The 22,637-nt window shown below is 31.0% G+C and overlaps 1 protein-coding gene across 1 annotated transcript; it reads left to right on the forward strand.

Annotated features, from left to right (window-relative positions):
- The first annotated feature begins 7,863 nt into the window (after positions 1-7,863).
- Positions 7,864-9,409, forward strand: LOC126657403 (protein JINGUBANG). The gene has a single exon (XM_050352080.2). The coding sequence runs from the start codon at positions 7,908-7,910 to the stop codon at positions 9,210-9,212; it is 1,305 nt and encodes a 434-aa protein (XP_050208037.1). The 5' UTR covers positions 7,864-7,907; the 3' UTR covers positions 9,213-9,409.
- The last annotated feature ends 13,228 nt before the right edge of the window (positions 9,410-22,637 follow it).

Here is a 22,637-nt window from a genome sequence, read left to right on the forward strand (position 1 = left end):
TCATTTAGGACCCCAGCATGGCTTGCACCAAGGGGAAGCCCTACTGTTGGAGGCCCACCAACAAGCCCTGCACCTGTACCTCCATCACCAACAGGCCCTGCATTTGGATGCCCAACACCAACAGGCCCTGCAACAAGAAGGACCAAACAAGGCCAAAGGATGCAAGCTGCTGCTTATCAAAGAAAAGGCCCTACCCCTGGATATGGTACTCTAATTAATGAAGAGACTGGCCAAACAACTTATAATGTAAGCTTCATTTTTGGTTTGGCATGATTGCTTAGTTTATAATTGTTGTTGATTGACATGGTTGCTTAGTTTGTAATGGTTTTCCCTATTTTGTGCAGCCTGGTTTGCCTTCTGGTTATGAGGTGAGACCTGCATCCTTTCAACCTTCTGCCCAAGTCATCAGTGATCCACAAACTAGGTTTCCAATACCTAATGAGAGGGACTTGCGCATGCTGAAAAGGCAAGCTAGAGGCAATGGCTCAACCTCCAATTCTAACCAAAGGACAGTCAAATACACTGGAGATGGTACTGCAATAAGGCATCCAACTAACTTACCATTTTCACCACCTGGATTGCAATGGAAAGGAGGACCTAGCATTACCACATCACAGTTGGAGCAACAAAGGAACCAAATGCTTAGCCAGCAGATGGACAAAGGAAAGAGACCACAAACACAATAGGCTAGATTGTCTCCTTTGTATTTTGATACCACATATTTTGCTACCACATATATTGCTACTTTGCTAAACATTATTGGTCCTGAATTTCAGCCATATGATAATGGCCTTTTTGCTTGTGGTTGAACACCTTTTTGCTTGTGGTTTTGAACAAATATTTGGAATCTATATATATATGTCAGTTTCAGTTTCATTTTGTTACCTATTATTATTTTGTTTGTCTTCCAGTTAGTTCAAATTATAAGACAGGACAAATAGGCAATTTGATAACAAAAAGACTTCATTTCATAACAAAAGCCAATACATAACATCAATTTTGGTTGCATTTTAAGCATAACTACAACCATGCATAACAATAAACCTAACCTAAGCTTAACATAAAATACAACCTAATCTAAGCACATCAAATGCAACCTAATCAAAACAGAAGCTTCACACCAAATGCAAACCAAGCAATTCCAGCAGCAATAAAGGCATAGTTCTTCAGTTTCCTAACTGATGTCAACTGCTCAATCTTCTTCAATTCATCCCTTGTTTGAGTCTTTTTCATCCACTTCACTTCAGCTAGCAGCAATTTCTTTTCATCTCTCAACTGATTAATCACAGTTATAGCCCTTTCGTTCATCGGTCCATCGAACCACTGAAAATAATTGCACTTTTGCACATTAAATGGATTTCCCTACAAGAAGAATCCCAAAATGCCAGAATCATTTTTTACACCAGTAAACTTAATTATTAACAAACATTTAAAGAAACTTACGTCTGAGTAACGACAATTGAAAAATCGTCGGCCTGGATTACCAACAGTCCATGCCGTTCTTCTTGGAGCTTTAAGCCTATAACCATTCGCTGAACAGTAGCAGTACCTTTCTTGTCCTTCATATTCCATTTCAAATTCGTTCCCCACTGATGTGTATCTCCTCGAAGAAGAAGAAGAAGACGAGGATGAAGGCATATTGATGGATTAGAGAATTCAGTTTTCCTTTTCGAATTTAGGGTTTTCAATTGTAAGGAATTTTCAATTTTAGGGTTTTCACAACTGAAATCAATTATATTCACGTTTTTCCTTTCTTAAATGACGTGAAATTATCCACATCAGCCTGACAACGGCTAGTTTTGTGCCACATAAGCAACGTTAACCTTTACAGTAACAGAGTTAAGTAGAGGGGGTCATATTTTAGGTTATCGTTACATAAGGGTCATAATTGAGCTTGAGAAAACTTGAGGGGGCTACAAGAGACTGGGTGGCAACATTAGGGTCATTTTTGAGCCTTTTCCCTAAATTAAATTACAGCTAAATCTTGCTTAAATTAAATTACAGCTAAATCTTGCACAGGCCTTATGCATGAGAAAATGACTTGCAAGTTGCAACATCACTTTTTCACTGGTCCTATGCATGAAGAATTAATATTTAACTAATCATGATTAAGTAAACTATAACCAATAATGATCATGGACATCACTCTAGGAAATTAATGCATATATCAATTAGCTGCCTATTATCCCTACTCCGCTTAAGCTTGATAAATAATTAAACATATGGTTTCTTCTTTACATGTTGATAAATTAGTCCCTCTTAATTAATTAGAGCTTAATTGAAACCTAATCTCTCTATCATAATTAATTGATTAAGTACATAGTCAATACCCTTTTCCATGAATCATGGGAGGGGACCAACTCTATCTTCATATTGAGAAGAAAAATGAACAAGCATTCCAAAGTGCAAATTTTATTCTGAAGACATATATATGAATTGATAAAACGATCTCTTAATTTAAATGAAATTGCAGTTCAAACTATATTTATGTACACAGTCGCTTAAAATTTAAAATTAGAGTTTTACCTCTCGCAAAAAACCTATTCTCGAGTGAAAATTAATCTGAATATGGAATGTTATTTAGAAGTGTCATTTTATAGTTGGAATTTATTCATAACATGTATCATATACTTAAAACAAATGTAATCAAATTTTTACAAATAAGAATACGATAAATGGTAAAAGTTTATTTTTTTAACTAGTTAAATTAGTTTCGAGATATAAATATAAAATAATTTTAAAAATTAATTAGGAGAACTTTTCGTCTTACGGAATCCTCCTCGGCTTAATCCGGATTAATCGGACTGATATTGGCTCCAGATATAAATATATATATGCTGACTTATATTTCAATACACCAACTATATATTAATCCAAGCCTAACCCTAAAAGATCATATGTTATAAACCAATGGGAGTTGGTCCAAGTGGTAAGCGGCTTGATATCGCTTAAGCAAGGTCTCGGGTTCGAGTCCTTGTGAATGCAGAAAATTTCCACTGGAAGACTCGCCCACCATGCCAGGTGCGCGATACGGGTTGGATCCGGATTAGTCAGGGCGAAGCCTTGGAAACCGGATGGGCTTATCAAAAAAAAAAAAAGATCATATGTTATAAATTTATTTAATTTCCATCCCACTCCTCTGTCCTTGTTAATGACGTTTTTGTCTTCTGCCGTCTATCCTATGGAAATCTCCATGAACTTAGCAACCAAATTATTTTAAATTTAGACGAAAGAGTCACTTTGCAAGTTGCTTGATAAATTAATAATTTATTATCTTTTTATACAATATATAGATAACTTCTTTTTTCAAAAATTTTACTAAGAAATTGACCTGCTCAATTTTGTTATTGTTATTATTATATCCATTTTCTAACACACAAAGATATGTAAAGAAATAATGAGTTGTCTTTGATGTAAAATATATCCAATCATAATTGGAAATTTTAATAATTTATTTAACTGTGATTGGTTCAAAATGACAACCTATATGTACATATCAAAGGCATACACGTACATAGTTTATTTATTTATTTACTTTGCTTATGGACAATTAATTGTGTACTTTTCATCATTTTAAATGACAAGATGAAGCGCTTTTTGTTTAAATTTGCTGATTGAAACTACTCCCTCCGTCCCATTTAAAAAGGAACATACTCTATTTTTATTTATCTCACTTAAAAAGGTCATATCGTATTTTTTGTGCGAATTTATATGAAATTTTCTTTTTTACCTTCTTTTCTCTTTTCATAATTAATGACTATTAGTCTATACACAAAATACAACACTATCATAAATCAGAGAGATTCTTAGGTAGACTCAGTCTACCACGTCATCCGTGGACTAAGCCTATTATATAATGACACGTCATTAAAATGATGGCAATCTTATAAATTCGTTTATTACTTATTTACACTTTTAAATAGTAATATTACAAGATTGCCATTATTTTAATGACGTGTCATTATGTGATAGGCTTAGTCCACGGATGACGTGGTGGACTGAGTCTATCTAAGAATTTCTCCATAAATAGGGGTAAAATAAGGAAACACTATAATAGTTAATGTTTTCTTAATGTATATAAAAAAGTCGCTTGTCCCTTCTTAAACGGAACAGAGGGAGTATATGAATATATACATAATTTTAATCTTATTTTTTTTGTCATTTTTTGTATGTTTTTTAAATTGTTTATATTATTAACACATTTTTTTTTAATCCTTACTGAAATTAATTATCCCTCTGATTCCTTTTACATGTCCATTTTAAATTTCAAGAATAAATTTTTGAAATATTAATTGATGCAAGTTACTTTAATCAGCGGAATAAATTAATATCTTGATTTTTCGTATACATATATGTATGATTATTTTTGTCATTTAGATAATATTTAATAATTTTATAAAAATAGTTATACAATGCAATTGTATCACATTATTCGTGCAAGAAATCAATGTAATGTTTGCAATGTTAGGACATTTAATAATAAAAAATAAATGATATCTAGATATTTTTATATTGTAAATATTCATTAACTTATTGTAAATATTACATAACACAACAGTTATATGTATAAGATAATTCCCCTTTTTTAAATATGTCTATTTTATTGAAAATTGACATTCAAAAGAGAATAAAAAAGTAGCATTAGATGGTAGTAAAAAACACCCCTTACAATAATTATCCGAAATTAAAAGTTTGACGTAGAGGTTTTGTTTGATACCTTAATTTGTTGAATGTGATTAATTAACTTAGGTAAAAACTCACAATACCAAGTGGTCCTTGATCTTTAATTTTGTCTATGCAATAGAAGACCAAATGCTTAAATAGCTGCATTTTCCTGGTCGACGGCTACCAATTAATCCTTCTAAAATGTAAAATAATTAATGTCGTAGTCTTTATTCATTTAATTTCTTGGTCCAAGCTAGCTACAGTCTACTCATTGCATTATATTTCATGATAAATTCTTAGATAAACTCAGTCCACCACGTTATCCGCGGATTAAACCAATCATATCACAACACCTCATTAAAATGAGGGTATTTTTATAATATCATTATTCAAAAGTGTATGCAAATAACAAACAAAATTACAAAAATACTCTCATTTTAATGAGATGTTATAATATGATTGTCTTATCTCACGGATAACGTGGTAGACAGAGTTTACCTAAAAATTTATCCATATTCCATTCTTCTGAGTCTCTTTTACTTTTATTTTGCCATATTTTTCTTTCTCTTCTCACATGAAGTTAATTAACGTGAATCATGCAATTATTTCCTTTTCAAAATTTACTTAATTAATAGTTCCAATCATTTCAGGGGTTTTGAGCGAATTCTGAGTTAGAAAAGAGTGCTGGCTGAAGCTCATGAATATTTATCGGAAAATAGTCGGAAAATAGAAAGAGATCGGCCTTTGCCTTTGTAACTATATAAATTAGGTCTAATAGTATTGAAAAGTTAATTTTCTTTTTAAAAAATGCTTTATATCCCACCTTTTATAACTTTGTTTATGTGATAATATTTCAATCGTCCAATTTTTTTTCCAAAAGTGTATATCTCAAAAAATAAAACTATATACATTCTCTTTTTAATTACCACGTCGGCTGGTACAAAAAGGTGGGTTAAAAAAGGTGAATTATATAGCATTACTCTTTTTAAAAATCTTTTGAAAATGTATCAAAATCTTTAAAAATTATAAATCTATCTCGACTTGGTCAATTCACTGAAAAGCTATCCAAATTTTGAAACTCGATTTGATATTCTTTTTAAAATTAATTTACCTGAACCCTACACATTGAATTACTATTATAGACATAATTAAAATCATGTTTAGAAAATTGATAGATTTTAAGTAAATTTTTCATATTTAGATAGATTTACGATTTATAAAAAATTTGAATAAATTCTCAAAAAGTCGAAAAAGTTTTATTTTGTAACATTATTCAGCCTATAAAGTGATTATATCTACAACTATGATAAAATTGATAAATTTATCTTAAATACTAATATTTCAGTTCAGTAATTTAAATGTTATAGTATCAATTATATATAAAACATACATAACGAATATGAAAAATTTAATTAATAAAAATTATAGCATATAATTATAATTAAGTAATTTATATACTAAATTGACATTTGGAGAAATACTCTTACCTGCTTGACTTTAGGTGACCCATTTGAGGCTTACAGGTAGGAACATGACATTTAGCGACGAGTTAGTGGAGGGTGGAAACTGGAAACAGCTTGAATTGACAGCAACAGTAGCTAGCTGCTGCTAGTAAATAAAAGCGGAAAGTTCTAAAAGAATGAAACCCCAGGCCCCATTTATGCATCAACTAGGAAACACAATCACTTTCTATGCACCTTCAAGTTCAACGCGTTTTTTCGGCTCAAATATTAAATTCATACTATTATTCATCTTACTTTTTCTATACAATTATAAAATAAAAACGTTTATGAACAAAAATTAAATTTACGACTTTGACATAATATTGTCCAAAATATTCATATATATGAGCTATAAATTGTGGATTATTTATCTAAACTTAAAAATAAATTTATTAAACTATTGGATTATTCATCTAAACTTAAAGAACAAATTTATTTAACTATTTTATAGTTTTGATTTTTGTAGCGGTTTCATTTTTTAATTGCTTAATTTATTTCAGTTCAACAATAAATAGAATTATAAAAAAATGAACAAAATAGAATCTTTAGTTATTTAGAATTATATTTATTTACTAAATCACTAAAAATTAATTTAATTTATTAATTTATATTTAGATTAATTTAAATTTAAAATAAATCTAGCGATCAAATTTTATTTTATTTATATTAATTAAGTCATTCAATAGATTTGACTAGCAAAATTATATATATTCTACTAGACAATTATATCATAAGGGGTAGTTAAATAAATTTATCTTCAATTTTGATGTCATATTACTTAAAAAATATATTTATCTATATAAAAATAATATAATAAATTATATCAATAAATTTTAAATTTATTTTTAATTTCATTAGTGGATTAGAGGTTGAACAATAATAAAAAAAAATTATTTGTATTTTTAAAAATTAAATATAAGTTTTATAACAAAAAAATATATTTATAAAATTCAAACACTAGTAGTATAATTTTCTTCCATGTCTACTCGGAATCAAGCAAGTTGCCGTGCGTCTATATCAGTAGAAATACCATTTGACTCTATAGCCGCTCCCCTTACTTATCTTCTAGCTGCCATCGTCTTCCTTTGACTTTCATACTAAATTTAGTAACCATTATTAGTAAAATTCAAGTTGGATTTCAGAGAAATAAAAATAAAAATTGGCACATTGCAAAATTAACTTATTAAATCTCACGTGTACTTTTATTAATTACAGTAGATACACTAAAAATCACTTAAAGATTTAAAATTATTATTTTATTAAATAAAAATATGTAATTTTTTATAAATCAATTAATTTTTATCCTATAGATTATTATTTTTAGTTTTAAATTTGAATTGTAAAAATTGATAAATATTCGTCCATTAATTTTAAGCTATTAACACTAAAATTGTCTTGAGGAAGGTTGAAATATCGAATTTAAAACATTGTGAAAGAAAATATTATTAAATATTTACAAGTTGTGTATTGATTGGATTATAAAAAAATAAATTCACGAATACTATTGAAAATTACAGGCTTTATCAACCTTGGAGGGACCGTTTCATTAGATAAACAATATCCCTTTCCTTCCAAGTGGACAATATATTTATTTTATTTTCTATTATTCATTTTTTATATTTATTTCATATTTTATTAGTTTTTTTTTTTCAAATCTGCCTCCCTCCTTTCTCTATTTAATCTTCTCCCCCACAACGCACATTTTCATCGTCTCCTCTCTACAACCAAAACAAAAACAAAATGAAAGTCCGTTCATGGCTCTCCACCACCTGCTCCACCTCCACCTCCACCGCCGCATCCACCGCCTCTAAACACTTCTACTCCGACACCACTAGCACCTCCGACTCCAGTCCACCCACCTCCTCCTTCTCCTCCATGTCTAGCCTTCAAAGCAACCTCTCTCTACAAACACTCCCGTCAGTCCCGTCCCTCCAGAAAATCACGCCGGAATCTCTTAATCTCTCAATATCATACAACTCCACCGCTTCCCTGAAACCTAACCCTAATCTCCATATAACTTCTCTGTCACTCCACAACAACCTCCTCTACACCGCCTCCAATCACATCATCAACGTCTACGATTTCACCACGTGGACACTCATCCACACGTTCAACGCCAATGACTCATCGTCGGGATCCGTCAAGTCCGTCAGCTTCTGTAACGGGAAGATATTCACCGCTCATCAAGACAGTAAAATCCGAGTCTGGAAAATATCGCCACATGTCAACAACAAAGAGCATAGGCTGGTAACCGTTTTACCTACCGTTAACGACCGTCTACGTAAGTTTATTCTCCCGAAAAACTACGTTAACGTCCGGCGTCATAAGAAGATGCTGTGGATTGAACATGCTGACGCCGTTACTAGTCTGGCCGTTAATAAAGGACTTATTTACTCCGTTTCGTGGGATAAAAGTTTGAAGATATGGAGAGCTTCTGACTTACGGTGTTTAGAGAGTGTTAAAGCGCATGACGATGCTATTAACGCCGTTACGGTGTCGCCGGACGGAACTGTGTATACCGGGTCAGCGGATTGTAAGATTCGGGTTTGGGCTAAACCGGTGAATGAAAAGAAGCATATGTTAGTAGCGACGCTAGAGAAACATAAATCAGCTGTTAATGCTTTGGCTTTAAACGACGACGGATCAGTATTATTTTCCGGTGCGTGTGACCGTTCGATTTTGGTTTGGGAGAGAGAAGACAGTGCTAATCATATGGCTGTGATTGGTGCTTTGAGAGGCCACGGTAGGGCCATTTTGAGTTTGGTGAACGTCCGTGATCTGTTGTTGAGTGGGTCAGCTGATCGGACGGTGAGGATTTGGCAACGAGGACATGATGGGAAATATTGCTGCTTGTCTGTTTTGGAAGGGCATAATAAACCGGTGAAGTCTTTAGCAGCGGTTTGGGAAAATGGTGGCGACGATGGAAACAACGGCGTCGTTTCAGTGTTTAGTGGAAGTTTAGACGGTGAAATTAAGGCATGGAAGGTGTCGGTTTTTAGACATTGCAGTCCTGTTTCTCCATATCAAACACTTAAAATTAATTAAATTAAAATAGATTAAGCTCTCTAAATTTTTGGATTTAATTGGATTTTTTGTATATAATTTATGAGTGTTCAGTAGTTCATACTATTTTTTTGAATTACACTTCTTGATTGTTTTGATTTTTAGGGTATTTGGGGAATTTAATGTAAGAGGTTTTTAATTGATTAATGTTAGATCTTGACGGTTGATAATTTGGATAATATTATTAGATCTTGCTGTTAAATTTATTATGCAAAAAACATTATGTCAATATAACATTGATTTTGAGAATTTATATTTTATACCTCAGATCCATCGATCAATCCAAATAATGGCTATAAAAAATACATTCATATCAGAGGATATTGTAATTGAAAATTAACCATTAACATAACACACGAAAAAAATATAGTACTCCTTGTATTATTAGTTCAGTGATTGAATAACCATAGTTATATAATTTAACTTATCAGGGCATAGTTATATAATTTAAGTATTATATATAATATTATTCTAAAAAAAAGTATATAATCTATAGTCAGAAATCAATATTTAGAAATAAGATCTGACACTTCTGAATTGAAAATCCAGTTCAGTGGTAGTTCCAGTTTGAAGAGGAATAATTTTCTCCCACATCAGATTTAAATTGAATACCCAAAATTGTGGACCTTAAAGCAAAATTCTAGGTGCTGAATCTTGCTATCCAAGGAAAAGAAGTGTTAATAAAAAGTAAAAAGAAAATGAAGGTAGAGACTAAGAATAAAATCAAAATTTGTAACCCAAAATAAAAATTCAACAAATTTGTGGATTGGAAAGCATTTCCTTCGATTAATAAAGAATTAATTGAACTCAAAAAACATAGATATATTAGTTTTTACTATTATTACTCTATCTCACACAAATATAAATAATTTTTTTTATTGTAGATGTTTTAAAATATAGATAAATTTATTATTTTAATTTTAAATAATTAACTTAAAATATAGAAATTTTATCTTTTGTTAATTTTGGATATTCATGTTATCTTCTCTTAATTTAATCATCATTTTATATAATATAAAAATCAAAGTAGTTTTTCAAAATTACTTTTATAATAAGAAAAATGGATTTATATAATCATAAAAAACTATTATAATTATGAGTTACAATATTTATATTGAAAAGGCAAATTAAAAACTATTATAATTATTGTAATCAACATCAAACTATTTAAGTTGTGAGTTCAATTCTTCACACAAACGCTCTCTCTCTCCAATTATTAAAAAAATAAAATAAAATAGTATTATGATAGAATTCGGTGTCTTAAGTTATTTTTATGATAAATAATCAATATTTGAGGAAATAGTTTATATATTTTTTACAATAGTAAAATTATTTTAACACTAATATATATATTTTCATAAAATCATATACATAGTCTCTTACAGTTTTATATTTTAATTATCAATTATGGATTTATTTAGCATAAAAATAAATCAAGGGACTAAAAAGATATGTTATTTAATCAATCAGATTTTTCATTATATTTATTTCTACTTACAGATAATTTTCAGGATTTATAAATTTGACCGACTAGATTTAAATTTGTGAACCAAACCGCTTACGAGTTACTCAGCGATCTGCTCGATAAGAACTCATGACTCTAGCTAATTCGTTAATTTAAATGAACAAGCTCGAACTCTAATATATGTTTATTTATTTATTTATAATAATCAAAATTGAATTTCAGGGTGTTTCATCTCATTTACATTCACATAAAGGCTCGTAACTAGCTACCGAGCTAGCTCGATGATGAGCTCACAAACAAATTCATATATGAGATTGATTATGAGTTCATGACCTGACTCGTATATGAGTTCAATTAAATTAAGGACTCGTGAACTAATTTATATATAAATAAAACAATTTAATTTTTATTTAACTTAAGTAAATTTTGGATAAACATCATGCTTGGTCGAGTTCGAACTCAATTTGTTTTGCACTTTAAATGAACAAGTTTGAGCTCGGTTTCGTTTAGCATCTAAACACTACAAGAAATTCTGTTTTTGGCAACAAATACTTTTGCAGCTAATTTTTTTTGCTGCTAAAAAATATTTTGCAGCATTAATTTTGAAAGTTCCTGCCATTAGTTAAGTTATAGCAGCATTTTACAGCAAATTTTGTTACCAATTACTTAAGCCAACGTTTTATTAGCAGCAACATGCCACAATTTTTCGTTGTTATTATATGTCAATAGTAACAATTTTAGCACTATTAGCAGTAAAAATATTTGTTGCTAATTCTAGTATTTTTTGTAGTGAAATGAACAAGGTCCGAGGCTAATATGAATATTATGAAATTAAATGAACTGAACTCTAGTTAAGTATTCAAAGTTCAAATTGAACTCGAATCAAATATAACAACCTCAGCAAGAAGAAAAATTATTACACGCAACCGTTGCGTCATGTCATTCGTGCAACAAACTAATGGTGTGTTAGTCATGTGGAAAAATTCATAATAAAAAAATTAAGTAATAAATGAAAGATTCCTTATTGCAAATTCTCATTGGCTTGTTGTAATTATGACATGGTACAACCAATGCATGGTACCTTAAAAAACTTGCTCAACTCGGTTTATTTACATTCTTAACAAGACTAGCAAAAGGTTTATATAAGTCTGAAACCATGACAAATGAAAGCTTTTGTTGCGGAAGCTCAATCGATTACGCTAGCGAATCACGTATTGTGCTAAATAATTATACCGGAAAATTCCCAGGAAATAATGGTGGGTCACAGGCGGACCACTTAAGTACCAAACTCCTTAGACAGAATTTCACACGATATAAATAACTTCACAATATATAACTCCAACTAGCCTGAGCGTTAGCTAATAAATAAACAATAAAGAGAACACCAACCTTTTAACGAGGTTCAGCCAGAAATGACCGGCTTACATCCTCGGGCACTGCCCAAAATACTCCACTAATTGTTTGTAACAAAATACAAACTCGAGAGAGAACCAACTAAGCCTTAGGAGTTAATAAGGCTTGTTGTTGGATGAGTTTCAATGGGTAGAGGAGACTCCCTTTTATAGGCTAAGGAAGTCCTCACCCCTCCACTCCTAAGCAATGTGGGATTTCTACACTATATGTATATAGCTCAACAATTACAAGTCCCTTTTCTAAACAATGTGGGACAAGTCTAAAATGAGCCATATCCAACAAATCTCCACCTTGGCGAATTTTCTCTCTACCATCTTGGACTATCTTCAATAGTACCTTCAACTGCGCTTCAAAAGCGCCAACTCTCAACTGTAACAGTCAAGTACCAATGTGGGATGCTCCCACTTCAACGCTCTCCCTCACGCATAGCATGACCGAGCAGAGCAACCAATCCCCCCTCACGCATCGCGTGGGCCGGGCCACATTCAAATCTCAAATACTGAGAACACTAATCAAATTCAAACAATGTTTGAACTTGACTGCTTTCACAATCTTTGTCATCATATCAGCAGGAATTTTCATGGTCCAAATTTTCCGAAGTAGGACTCCACCTTCTTCAATAACCTCTGGCACCAAATGATATCGAACATCAATGTGCTTCGTCCTTGCATGGTAAACTTGGTCCTTATCTTCAATTTCCAATTTACCAAGCAACCCATGAAGCCAAATTGCTTCCTTAACAGCTTCTGCACTTGCCATGTACTCTACCTCCGTGGTAGACAAAGCAACTATTAACTGCAAGGTAGACTTCCAACTAAACGACGCCTTTGCTAGTGTAAACACATAACCCATAGTCGATCGTCGTTTATCAACGTAGTCTGAATCATTGTACCCAACTACATATTGACCATCTTTCTTGTCCTGCCCAAATATTAGACCAATATCCACAGTATTCAAAGTATACTGTAGAATCCAATTTTCATCTCCAGCCACCTTGAGTCCATCTGGCTGAGTCGAATTGATTTCCCCATCCAAGAATCCATGTAAAAACACTGTTTTTACGTCCAATTGAACTAGTTCCATATTCAAATTTGCTACTAAGGCCAACAAAATTCTAATGGAAGAATGTTTAACAACTCGAGAGATAGCCTCAATTCCTTCCGTCCAAACGTAGCTTTTAGCTACCAACTTTGCCTTATAGCCAATATCATTCTTGTTCGGAAATCCTTCTTCATATATCCAATTACAGGGACGTAGTCCCTCCAATAATCCTTGAGTTGCAAGAACCGTCAAGAATTTTCCACCATCATGCCCCAAACGCCAATGCCAAAGACTGATTTCTTCTAGCTCATTATCATCACTAGAAGCAACTATAGCTGACCCAATAATTGCATTACCCTGATAGTAATACAAGTTATTGTTCTTCCGAATTCCTTTCATGACAACCTGTGCACCCGAGAATACCTTCATAACTCCATTTACTGTAGTCACAACAAAGCCCTTTGATTCTAGGACTCCTACAGAAATGAGCTTCTTCGTCAAACTCGGTACATAGCGAACATCTTCCAGAATCCTTATTGACCCATCATGGTTCCTCAAGTGAATTGAACCAATTCCTTTGGTCAAACAAGGATTGCCACTTGCTGTGTAAACAACTCCACCTTCTAGCTCTTTGAAGTCAACAAACAATTCCCGATTGGGACACATATGATGACAACAACCCGAATCTAGAAGCCATTCAATAGGAGTATTTACCGATGACACAACAACCAATGAAAGATCTGAATCTTCGTCGTCACACTCAGCTACATTCGAAGCAAACTCAGCTTTTTCTTTATCAGTCTTGCCTTTATTCTTCAGTTTGGGACAATCCCTTTTCCAATGCCCTTTCTCTCGACAAAAGGCACATTCATCTTTCTCTGGTCGGGATTTTGATCTCCCTTCCTTTCCAATTGTTTGGCTTTTCAAACGGCCTCTAACAATCAAAGCTTCTGCTGCACTACTAGTATTTTCTTTCTTATCTTTTCTTCTCAATTCATAACTATATAATGCAGCGCAAACTTCGCTAAGAGACACACCAACCTTCCCATGAAGTAGAGTAGTTTCAAGAAACTCAAACTCTTCAGGAAGTGATCCCAACAACATCAAAGCCAAATCTTCATCATCAAACGTCACATCCAAATTCAACAAATCGGCTACTAATTGGTTGAAATTTGTGATGTGCTCATTCATAGTAGTACCTGGGAGATACGTGAACCGAAACAGCCTTTTCTTCATGTGAAGCTTATTCTGACTGTTCTTTTTCAAGAATTTCTCCTCCAATGCTTTCCACAAACTACTTGCAGATGTTTCCTTTGAGAAAGGATATTTCTGCTCTCTGGAAAGACATGACCGAATGGTACCACATGCTAAACGATTGATGCTACTCCATTCTCTCTCATCAACATCTGCTGGTTTCTCTTTTTCAATAGCGATATCTAGACCTTGCTGAAATAAAGCGTCTAGAAGCTCACTTTGCCACATGCCGAAATGTCCTGTACCATCAAAAATCTCCACCGCAATTCTTGCATTTGACATTGCCATTCTTCCCGAAGAAGAAGCTATCAACGTGGATAGACTTTTGCTTCCAGACATTTCTGCTCCAACTTTTATTTAATAGCTAACCGATATGCCAAGGATAGAACCTTAGCTCCGATACCAATTGTTGCGGAAGCTCAATCGATTACGCTAGCGAATCACGTATTGTGCTAAATAATTATACCGGAAAATTCCCAGGAAATAATGGTGGGTCACAGGCGGACCACTTAAGTACCAAACTCCTTAGACAGAATTTCACACGATATAAATAACTTCACAATATATAACTTCAACTAGCCTGAGCGTTAGCTAATAAATAAACAATAAAGAGAACACCAACCTTTTAACGAGGTTCAGCCAGAAATGACCGGCTTACATCCTCGGGCACTGCCCAAAATACTCCACTAATTGTTTGTAACAAAATACAAACTCGAGAGAGAACCAACTAAGCCTTAGGAGTTAATAAGGCTTGTTGTTGGATGAGTTTCAATGGGTAGAGGAGACTCCCTTTTATAGGCTAAGGAAGTCCTCACCCCTCCACTCCTAAGCAATGTGGGATTTCTACACTATATGTATATAGCTCAACAATTACAAGTCCCTTTTCTAAACAATGTGGGACAAGTCTAAAATGAGCCATATCCAACAGCTTTTACTTGATTTTTTTAACAAATTACCTTTTGCTTTTGCAGTTTAATTTAATCAAATAGCTTATTCTTTGTTCTTAATCGACTACTATATTTTAATTAATTAACAACCATTTAAATGACTTGTTCAACTCTAGTCTCCTAGAATATACCTACCTTATTTTTTCCAACCCTAAATTTTTCTTTGTTTTGCGTAAGAGATGGTGAAAGAAGAATCGAAGGCGTTCTCAAAGAACTAATTAAGAAGAAATTCTTACATTAACTTTTGTCAATTCAATTCTAAAAATTCTTTGAATGCAATCATTACCATTGTGTTTTATAAAATGGTGGGACTGTAACTAACTCAAGAAAACTATTCTCATAATTATATTATCCTAATTCTTAGTTAATTGGTCCCATAAAAATAAAATCTTATTAATTTGTTTTTTTGTTATGAAACAAGTAGACAGCACAACTAAATTTTTATTCAAGTCTTCTGTCCTTACTCCTCAACCACCTCGAGCATTCAAATATGGAAGGAAAAAAATTGGTACCATATAGGCTTAATTATTTAAAAAATGCACCACATTTTAGCTTTTTTGTTTTAGTCCAAAATTCCAAAATCGTTGTTTTCGTCCGCTTCTCAATTTCAGTTCCAATTATATAGTCATATATTTAAAATGAAGTAGAAAAAAGTTCAAATATGTTTCATATCACTTTTTATTATTCCAAATTTATTATTTTACCATTAAAAAATTTAAACATTAAGCAATTAAAGGGTATATTTAAATTTTTTCCAATCCAATTTAAACTGAAAAGTGAAAATTTAAAAATGAGTTGAAATTGAAGATTTTGAAAGTTTGAGCCATAAACAAAAAATGCTGAAAAAATGGAGTATTTTCCAATAATTAAACCTATTCTTTAACTATATGAAATATATAAATCACCACAAAAGGTTTAGATGAACCATAAACAAATATTTTCTTTCACGAAAACAAATCCATCGTCAATCTCAACAATTAGCGATGAAAATTGGGGGGAAATTATTTTTGATCTTTGGACAGATTGTCGTCGGGAATAACATGTTATTTTAGTACTGTAATTTTTGTAATAATAATATATTAATTCTATATCAAAATACAATTGTGAAGAGTAAGTATATCTTTTAAATTATTATTTTTTGTACTCATTGATATAGTGCACCTTCATTATCTATATCTAATGGAAAAAAGAAAGTCCAGTGAAAAGAAATTTGAGAAAATAACAATGGGGACCCCTAGAATTAAAACAAAATCCAAGAAGCTTCTTCTCAACTATATATAGTAATATTCAAACATTGAAAGCAATAGACTTGTCCAAAGACAGCACAAAAGTGATACCAAAATGCATGAATGACAGACCAATGATTCCATTTTTTCTTGTTAATTTGTTTAGAATTATCGAAAAAATTATTAAATAAAAAACAAAATGTACAATTGAGGACAAAAAGAAGTGCATTCAACAAGGCAAAGTTATAATGACGATCAATAATTATTCCTGGCTGTTTCTTCAGCACTAAAAATGGAAGTCCGTATATTAATTTAGTACATTTCAATATTATCAACCTTTTTTTTAATTTCTTGTGATAAAATTTAAAATAAAAATAAAGAGAGGTTGATGATAATGAGGTGAGGTCAAGTTGGCCAAGTTGTGCATGAAGATAATATTTTGAGTCTTTGGCAAGACTAGTCTATGAGACCACAAAGCTTATGGCTTGCCCGACAACTAGTGGCGGAATCAGAAATATTATTAAGAAAATAAATTTGACGTAATTGAACGATATATTATTTAACATTTTTAATTTTAAGTTCAAACGATATTGTCGTTTGGTTGTTATTTTTTTTCAATTTTTTTACACCAAACAATAAATAATGCGACTTAATTTTTTAAAAGTAATACGGAAGCAAAACTGTAGTTAGTTATTTATTACCTTTCTAAACAATCATTTATCTAAAAGGATCTATCAGTTATACCAATTTTTAATATTTTTATATCATAAAAGATACATGACTAAAATAATTAATAATTTTTTTGAACTAATGCTTGTATGTAATTTATTTTTTCAAACTTTGTGATTTTGATAGTTCACAATTTTATAAGGTTTAAATATTCTTTTCATAAAAATTAAAAAACCAGAGTGTATTCTTTTTTTTAGAAAAAATAGCCCTACGGATCATCTTCTTCTTTGTTTGAAAAAAAATAACAACTCGTGAATATATTTTTTTGGTGGATAAAGAGCCGGTCGTCCATCTTCGCCACCTAATTCTTTTTATATATATAAATTGAGAGGAAAAGTGTTTTTAAAAGAAATTAAATTCACGATCATGACAGAATGAACAGTTATACCATTTGATTTATAGTATGTTCGGGGGCATCATGCTACATATTGTTACATTAATGTATAATGTGAAAAATTCGGATCAGTATTAATACTTCTTTTGAAGAATTAAATCCATGGCTGAACCTAAAGGGTTACTGATTCATAGTTCCAACCAGCTGATTTGACTAATTTTTGAAATCATTTCTTTATTAAAATTTGACTTTTATCGAGTTATACAATCTGTCCGAACTTTGATTAAATTGTTAAAATTGGTCAACTCTTAATAATATTAGCGTATATTTCAAGTGGTGATGATGCCCATGCAAATAGCAAATATAAATTTCTCATGCTCGTGAATGAATAATGATATTAATTATTGAATTATAAATTAATAATCTGCATAGCACACTCTTTCAGTTCATGAAATTAAACTATACTATATAATACTCATTAGTCATTAGTCATTTCATGACGTTTGGTGCGTAATATTCTATATAATCAGATTTTCTAATTCCAGTAATTTGTTTATAAATTTGGCCAGCTATTATTTTCGCCAGGCATAACATTTATCTAATTTTTATCGGATAGAGTTTTGAAATCTAATTAGAAGAAAGAATTAAAAAAAAAGTGTTAATATTAATATATAATGTAATTAAATTAAAAAAACTACATTTTAATTAACATCACGGTTGTTGAATTGCTGATTTGAAAAAAATTACCAAAATAGATTTATAGGTGGTCATATCTACAAAACTGATTATATTTTCATTTGAAAATAAAAATTGAAATTTAATGACAAAATAACTCAATAAACTTTAGCAATTAAATAAAAATTTAATGACCTTAACCTGGTCGATTTTTGGTTCAGCCATTTTCCGGCAAAATATGTTATGTGATGGTGAAATTAATTTATAAATTGAGTAAATGACTTCACTGCTTACGTACGTAATCTGTCACCTTCATAAAGTAGTCATATTTAATTACTTCGTGTGAATAATTAATTTCATAAACTAAGCATGATTTAGAAAGAATCGACCAATTACAACTACTAATTAAATAAATTAGTGGTGCTTAATTTCTTGTCTTATCCAACCCAAAAGTTCTTGTAAACACATGAAGCTGTCGTTTTTTCTGTTCATTGTTAATTACACGAGCTATATACTAGGACCAATATTGTTAAATTAATTAAATTTAATTTTAAGACTATATATTGGGAGTAATTAAGGCCAGACCACAAATGCTTGGTACGAAAATTAAGGTCAACCCACTGAATAGCGTTATACATAATGGATTATTGATACAAAATGCATTTTTTAACTCATTTACATTTAAGTTCATGGTCAAATTGATATATAAGTCGGAAATTAATCCATTTTACAAAATTAAATAGTAGTAACATTTAAGTTTCACGTACCTTATTATTTCTCAGCTCATAAATTTAACAATAGTGATCATGTTTTTGCAGAAGATAAAATAATTAATCGCCATAATAAAAAGTTGGGGATTAAATAGAAATGTTGGTTCGAAACTAGGTTCGGATGACAATACGAAATTTGTATATAATTAGCATTATCCCCACATTATCGAGTTCAATAATTTATCTCAATGAATAATAAAGGGAGTTGAAATGTTGATTTTGCTTATCTTCTAGGTTGATTATTTCACACTTCAAAAACCACTTTTTAGGAATAATTATAGTAGCATATATTAAAGCAAAGTATTATCAAATTCATTAATAAAATTATAAAAAATATATAAAAGTGTGTTATATGGACCAGACAGGAACTACTATAGTGTATAGTTTTTTGATTTGAATGTTACTGTAGATACACTCTTCAAAAAGAAAAAAAAACCCAAGTTGACAAGTTGTATGTTTATCTTCTTCATGATATGACTATATATATCAAGCAAAAGTTCAGTGATCAGCAGCTTTTCTTGAATATTGGTTAATTATATGATCATGAGAAGATAGATTTCATTAATAATTTTTATTTTTGATGGGTACAAATAATTAATCAAATGCTACCAAAGCAGAGCATTTCTCAATAATTTAGTGCTCTCAATTACACTGAAAATTTATACATTTAAAAAAACAAAATAACTTGTTTTTTTTTTAAATGAGCAAATTACGAACATTAATGGAATTTTATTTTATATATATAGAGTAAATGCGATGTTATGAATGAGTTTCAATTATGAGATAAAACTTTAAATTTTCACATCCATAGTAATCCCTATTCAAATCGGATAGATTTTTTAACGAGAGGCAAAATTCTAATCTTAAAATTAAAACGGATGCATCGCCTTTTGAACATGCGATCTCACTTAAGTCATGAGAGCAATCTTATTATTTTTTGATACAGGATATATGAAGCATTATAAATGAGTCTCAATTATGAAACGGTACATTTCAACTATCATATTCATATTGATCTCCACTCGAACCGAACATATCATTTGAAGAAGATAAACGACTAAATTAAGAGAGCGTGTTATCAATTAACATGCGTTTTGAAATGATGAGATATACATTTTTGAACTGTCTTCAACAAGCGTGCATCTCTTTTAGGGTTTGGTGCTGTGTTGTGGTGCCAACTTATCCCTTTGTTGGCCTATTGGGTTAGAATGAAGCTCTCTATACATAGATTGGAATCTGAATTGAAGATAAGGTATAATATCAAACAATCCAAGATTTGGAACTTACCATTCGTTCTTGCATTTAAAGTAAGTTTGTGATCTCAATCTACAAAGTCTCCCCACACCAACTTGCCAACAAGATATACACATGTTGCCTTTTCTAAAACAAATATGTTTGGTTTTAAATAAAATTAATTGATTATTTAATACAATATTTTTAAAAATATATTTAACTTTGATAACTTACATTTAGTTAATCAAATATTTGAATATAAATAAAATATATTTGTGTTTGTTACATTTCAAATTTGACATATGTTCACGTGTTTTAAAATCACACATAATAAAATGAATAAAATTTTCATGCTATCTAAGCGGTAGAAGTTTCCTGCAAACTATGAGGTGGCAGTTTATGGCGGCCCCCACATAATTTTATTATTTCTCACAAAACTCGTTAAATAGACAGTTCAATACATCTGTATTTAATTTCGGAATTCGATGTTTGATTGCTATAATGATAGAATTCAATTGATTCATGCATGGACTGGTTTGATGGGTATTGCCAATTTCAAAACTGAGTCAGAGATTGTAATTTCTCATAAATATGTTTATCCCATGCAACCGTTGCGTTATGTCATTTTTATAATACACCAATGAACATTTGCATAAAGAATTTTGTAATTGATATTTATTTTTTTATTATTTAATTTTTCATATGACTAGCACACTATTGAGTTGTTAACAAATGACACGGCAACACGGCTGTGTTATACAATTCTCCTATAAATAAACATAAAATGCATCCCTTTCTAACTAGAGGAAATTACACTCTATGTCTCAATTTCTATGAAAGCATACGTTAGTGACTCAAAAGAAAAAATAGTGCAAAAATCTCTCAATTGGCTTTTTATCTTTTCATCTATACCTCAAAACATATTTATTCCCATTTTACCCTGTGGCTATTAAATGAATGATATTTTCTTTGAATCTCAATATCTCTGTAAGCAACGGTATATAACGCCAGAGGAGAATGGCGGAGGCGCCGACACCGGGGGAAGGAGATGATGGTTTCCATCCATGGCCTATGCTCCGACGATCGACGTTTATGCTCTGACAACGTTTATGCTTCAATAGCTCGACCTTTCGTCCATCTACTTCCAAGATTTTTAAGGCAGAGCACGTAATTTCTACTGTTGGAGAAAATAATAAAAAATAGACGGAGACAACCGGCAAACGTAAACATAAGCGGAGATGTTACAGATGTAAGCCTAAATAGAAAAATGAAAAATGATTATGCAGTGTCTCAAAGGAAGTAGCAGACTGAAAACTGAGATTTGCAGTATTAGAAGCAAAAAATCATTAAAGGTGGAAGAATTTGTGAGCAGATGTATGGTGGTGAAGTTGGTTCGAGTTTTGGAACCACAAATCGGACAAGCAACCTCGTCGTCACTTTTTGATTTTGTTTTGTGGTGTCTCTGGAACCCATATGCCAGAAGGTCTTTGTTTAATTCTAATAAATTTGATTTTGGTTTTCTGTAGGTGCTTTTGAGATGGGTACTTCATTTTCCATGGAAGACAAAAAGGATTAGTTTGATTTTTTTGATAATTAAAGGTTAATCAGTGTACTAGCTGTCATAATAACTTTAGTAGTTGGATGCTTTATTTATTTATTTATTTATTTTTTGAAAGAAGTTGGATGCTTTATTTGTATAAGGATGATTGATTTTTCAAATCATATTCCGTTGTTTATTCTAATCAAATATTAAATTGATTTATTTATATAAATATGAATTTTATATTTTAAATATATATTTATTAGTTTGTTGTGTGTTATATAATTATAAATCGACTCTTTGTTAATTTTAAATTTTAAATATATATTTTATTAATTTATTATGTGTTTTTATAACTATGAACCAACTCATTGTCAACTATAGAATAGACATTGATAGTGTCTATGTGATCATGAATCAACTCGTTGTCAATTTTAAAATTTTTAAATGTACATTTATTAATTTATTATGTATATTTGTAATCATAAATAAACTCGTTGTCAACTTTAAATTTTAGATATTCGTTTATTAATTTATCATGTGTTATTAGACGTTCCGGTAATTGAGTGGCTCATTCGTTAGCCAAAAAAATCAACTAAAAATCAACTGAAAATCAATCAGATATCAACCAATTGTCAACCAAATATCAACTAAATGATTTTTCATTTTTCTTCACCGACACATTTACAAATTATTATTATCATGTTTCCCTTTCTTATTATTGACAAACGTTGATTTCGATTGTTTTAGCGAGTTTCTTTTAATTTGTTGAAACTCTTA

Source organism: Mercurialis annua, linkage group LG7 (assembly GCF_937616625.2).
Source record: "Mercurialis annua linkage group LG7, ddMerAnnu1.2, whole genome shotgun sequence".
Classification (NCBI taxonomy): domain Eukaryota; kingdom Viridiplantae; phylum Streptophyta; class Magnoliopsida; order Malpighiales; family Euphorbiaceae; genus Mercurialis; species Mercurialis annua.

Coding starts and splice junctions, on each gene's coding strand:
- LOC126657403 (XM_050352080.2), top strand. CDS start 7,908: ATGAAAGTCCGTTCATGGCTCTCCACCACCTGCTCCACCTCCACCTCC.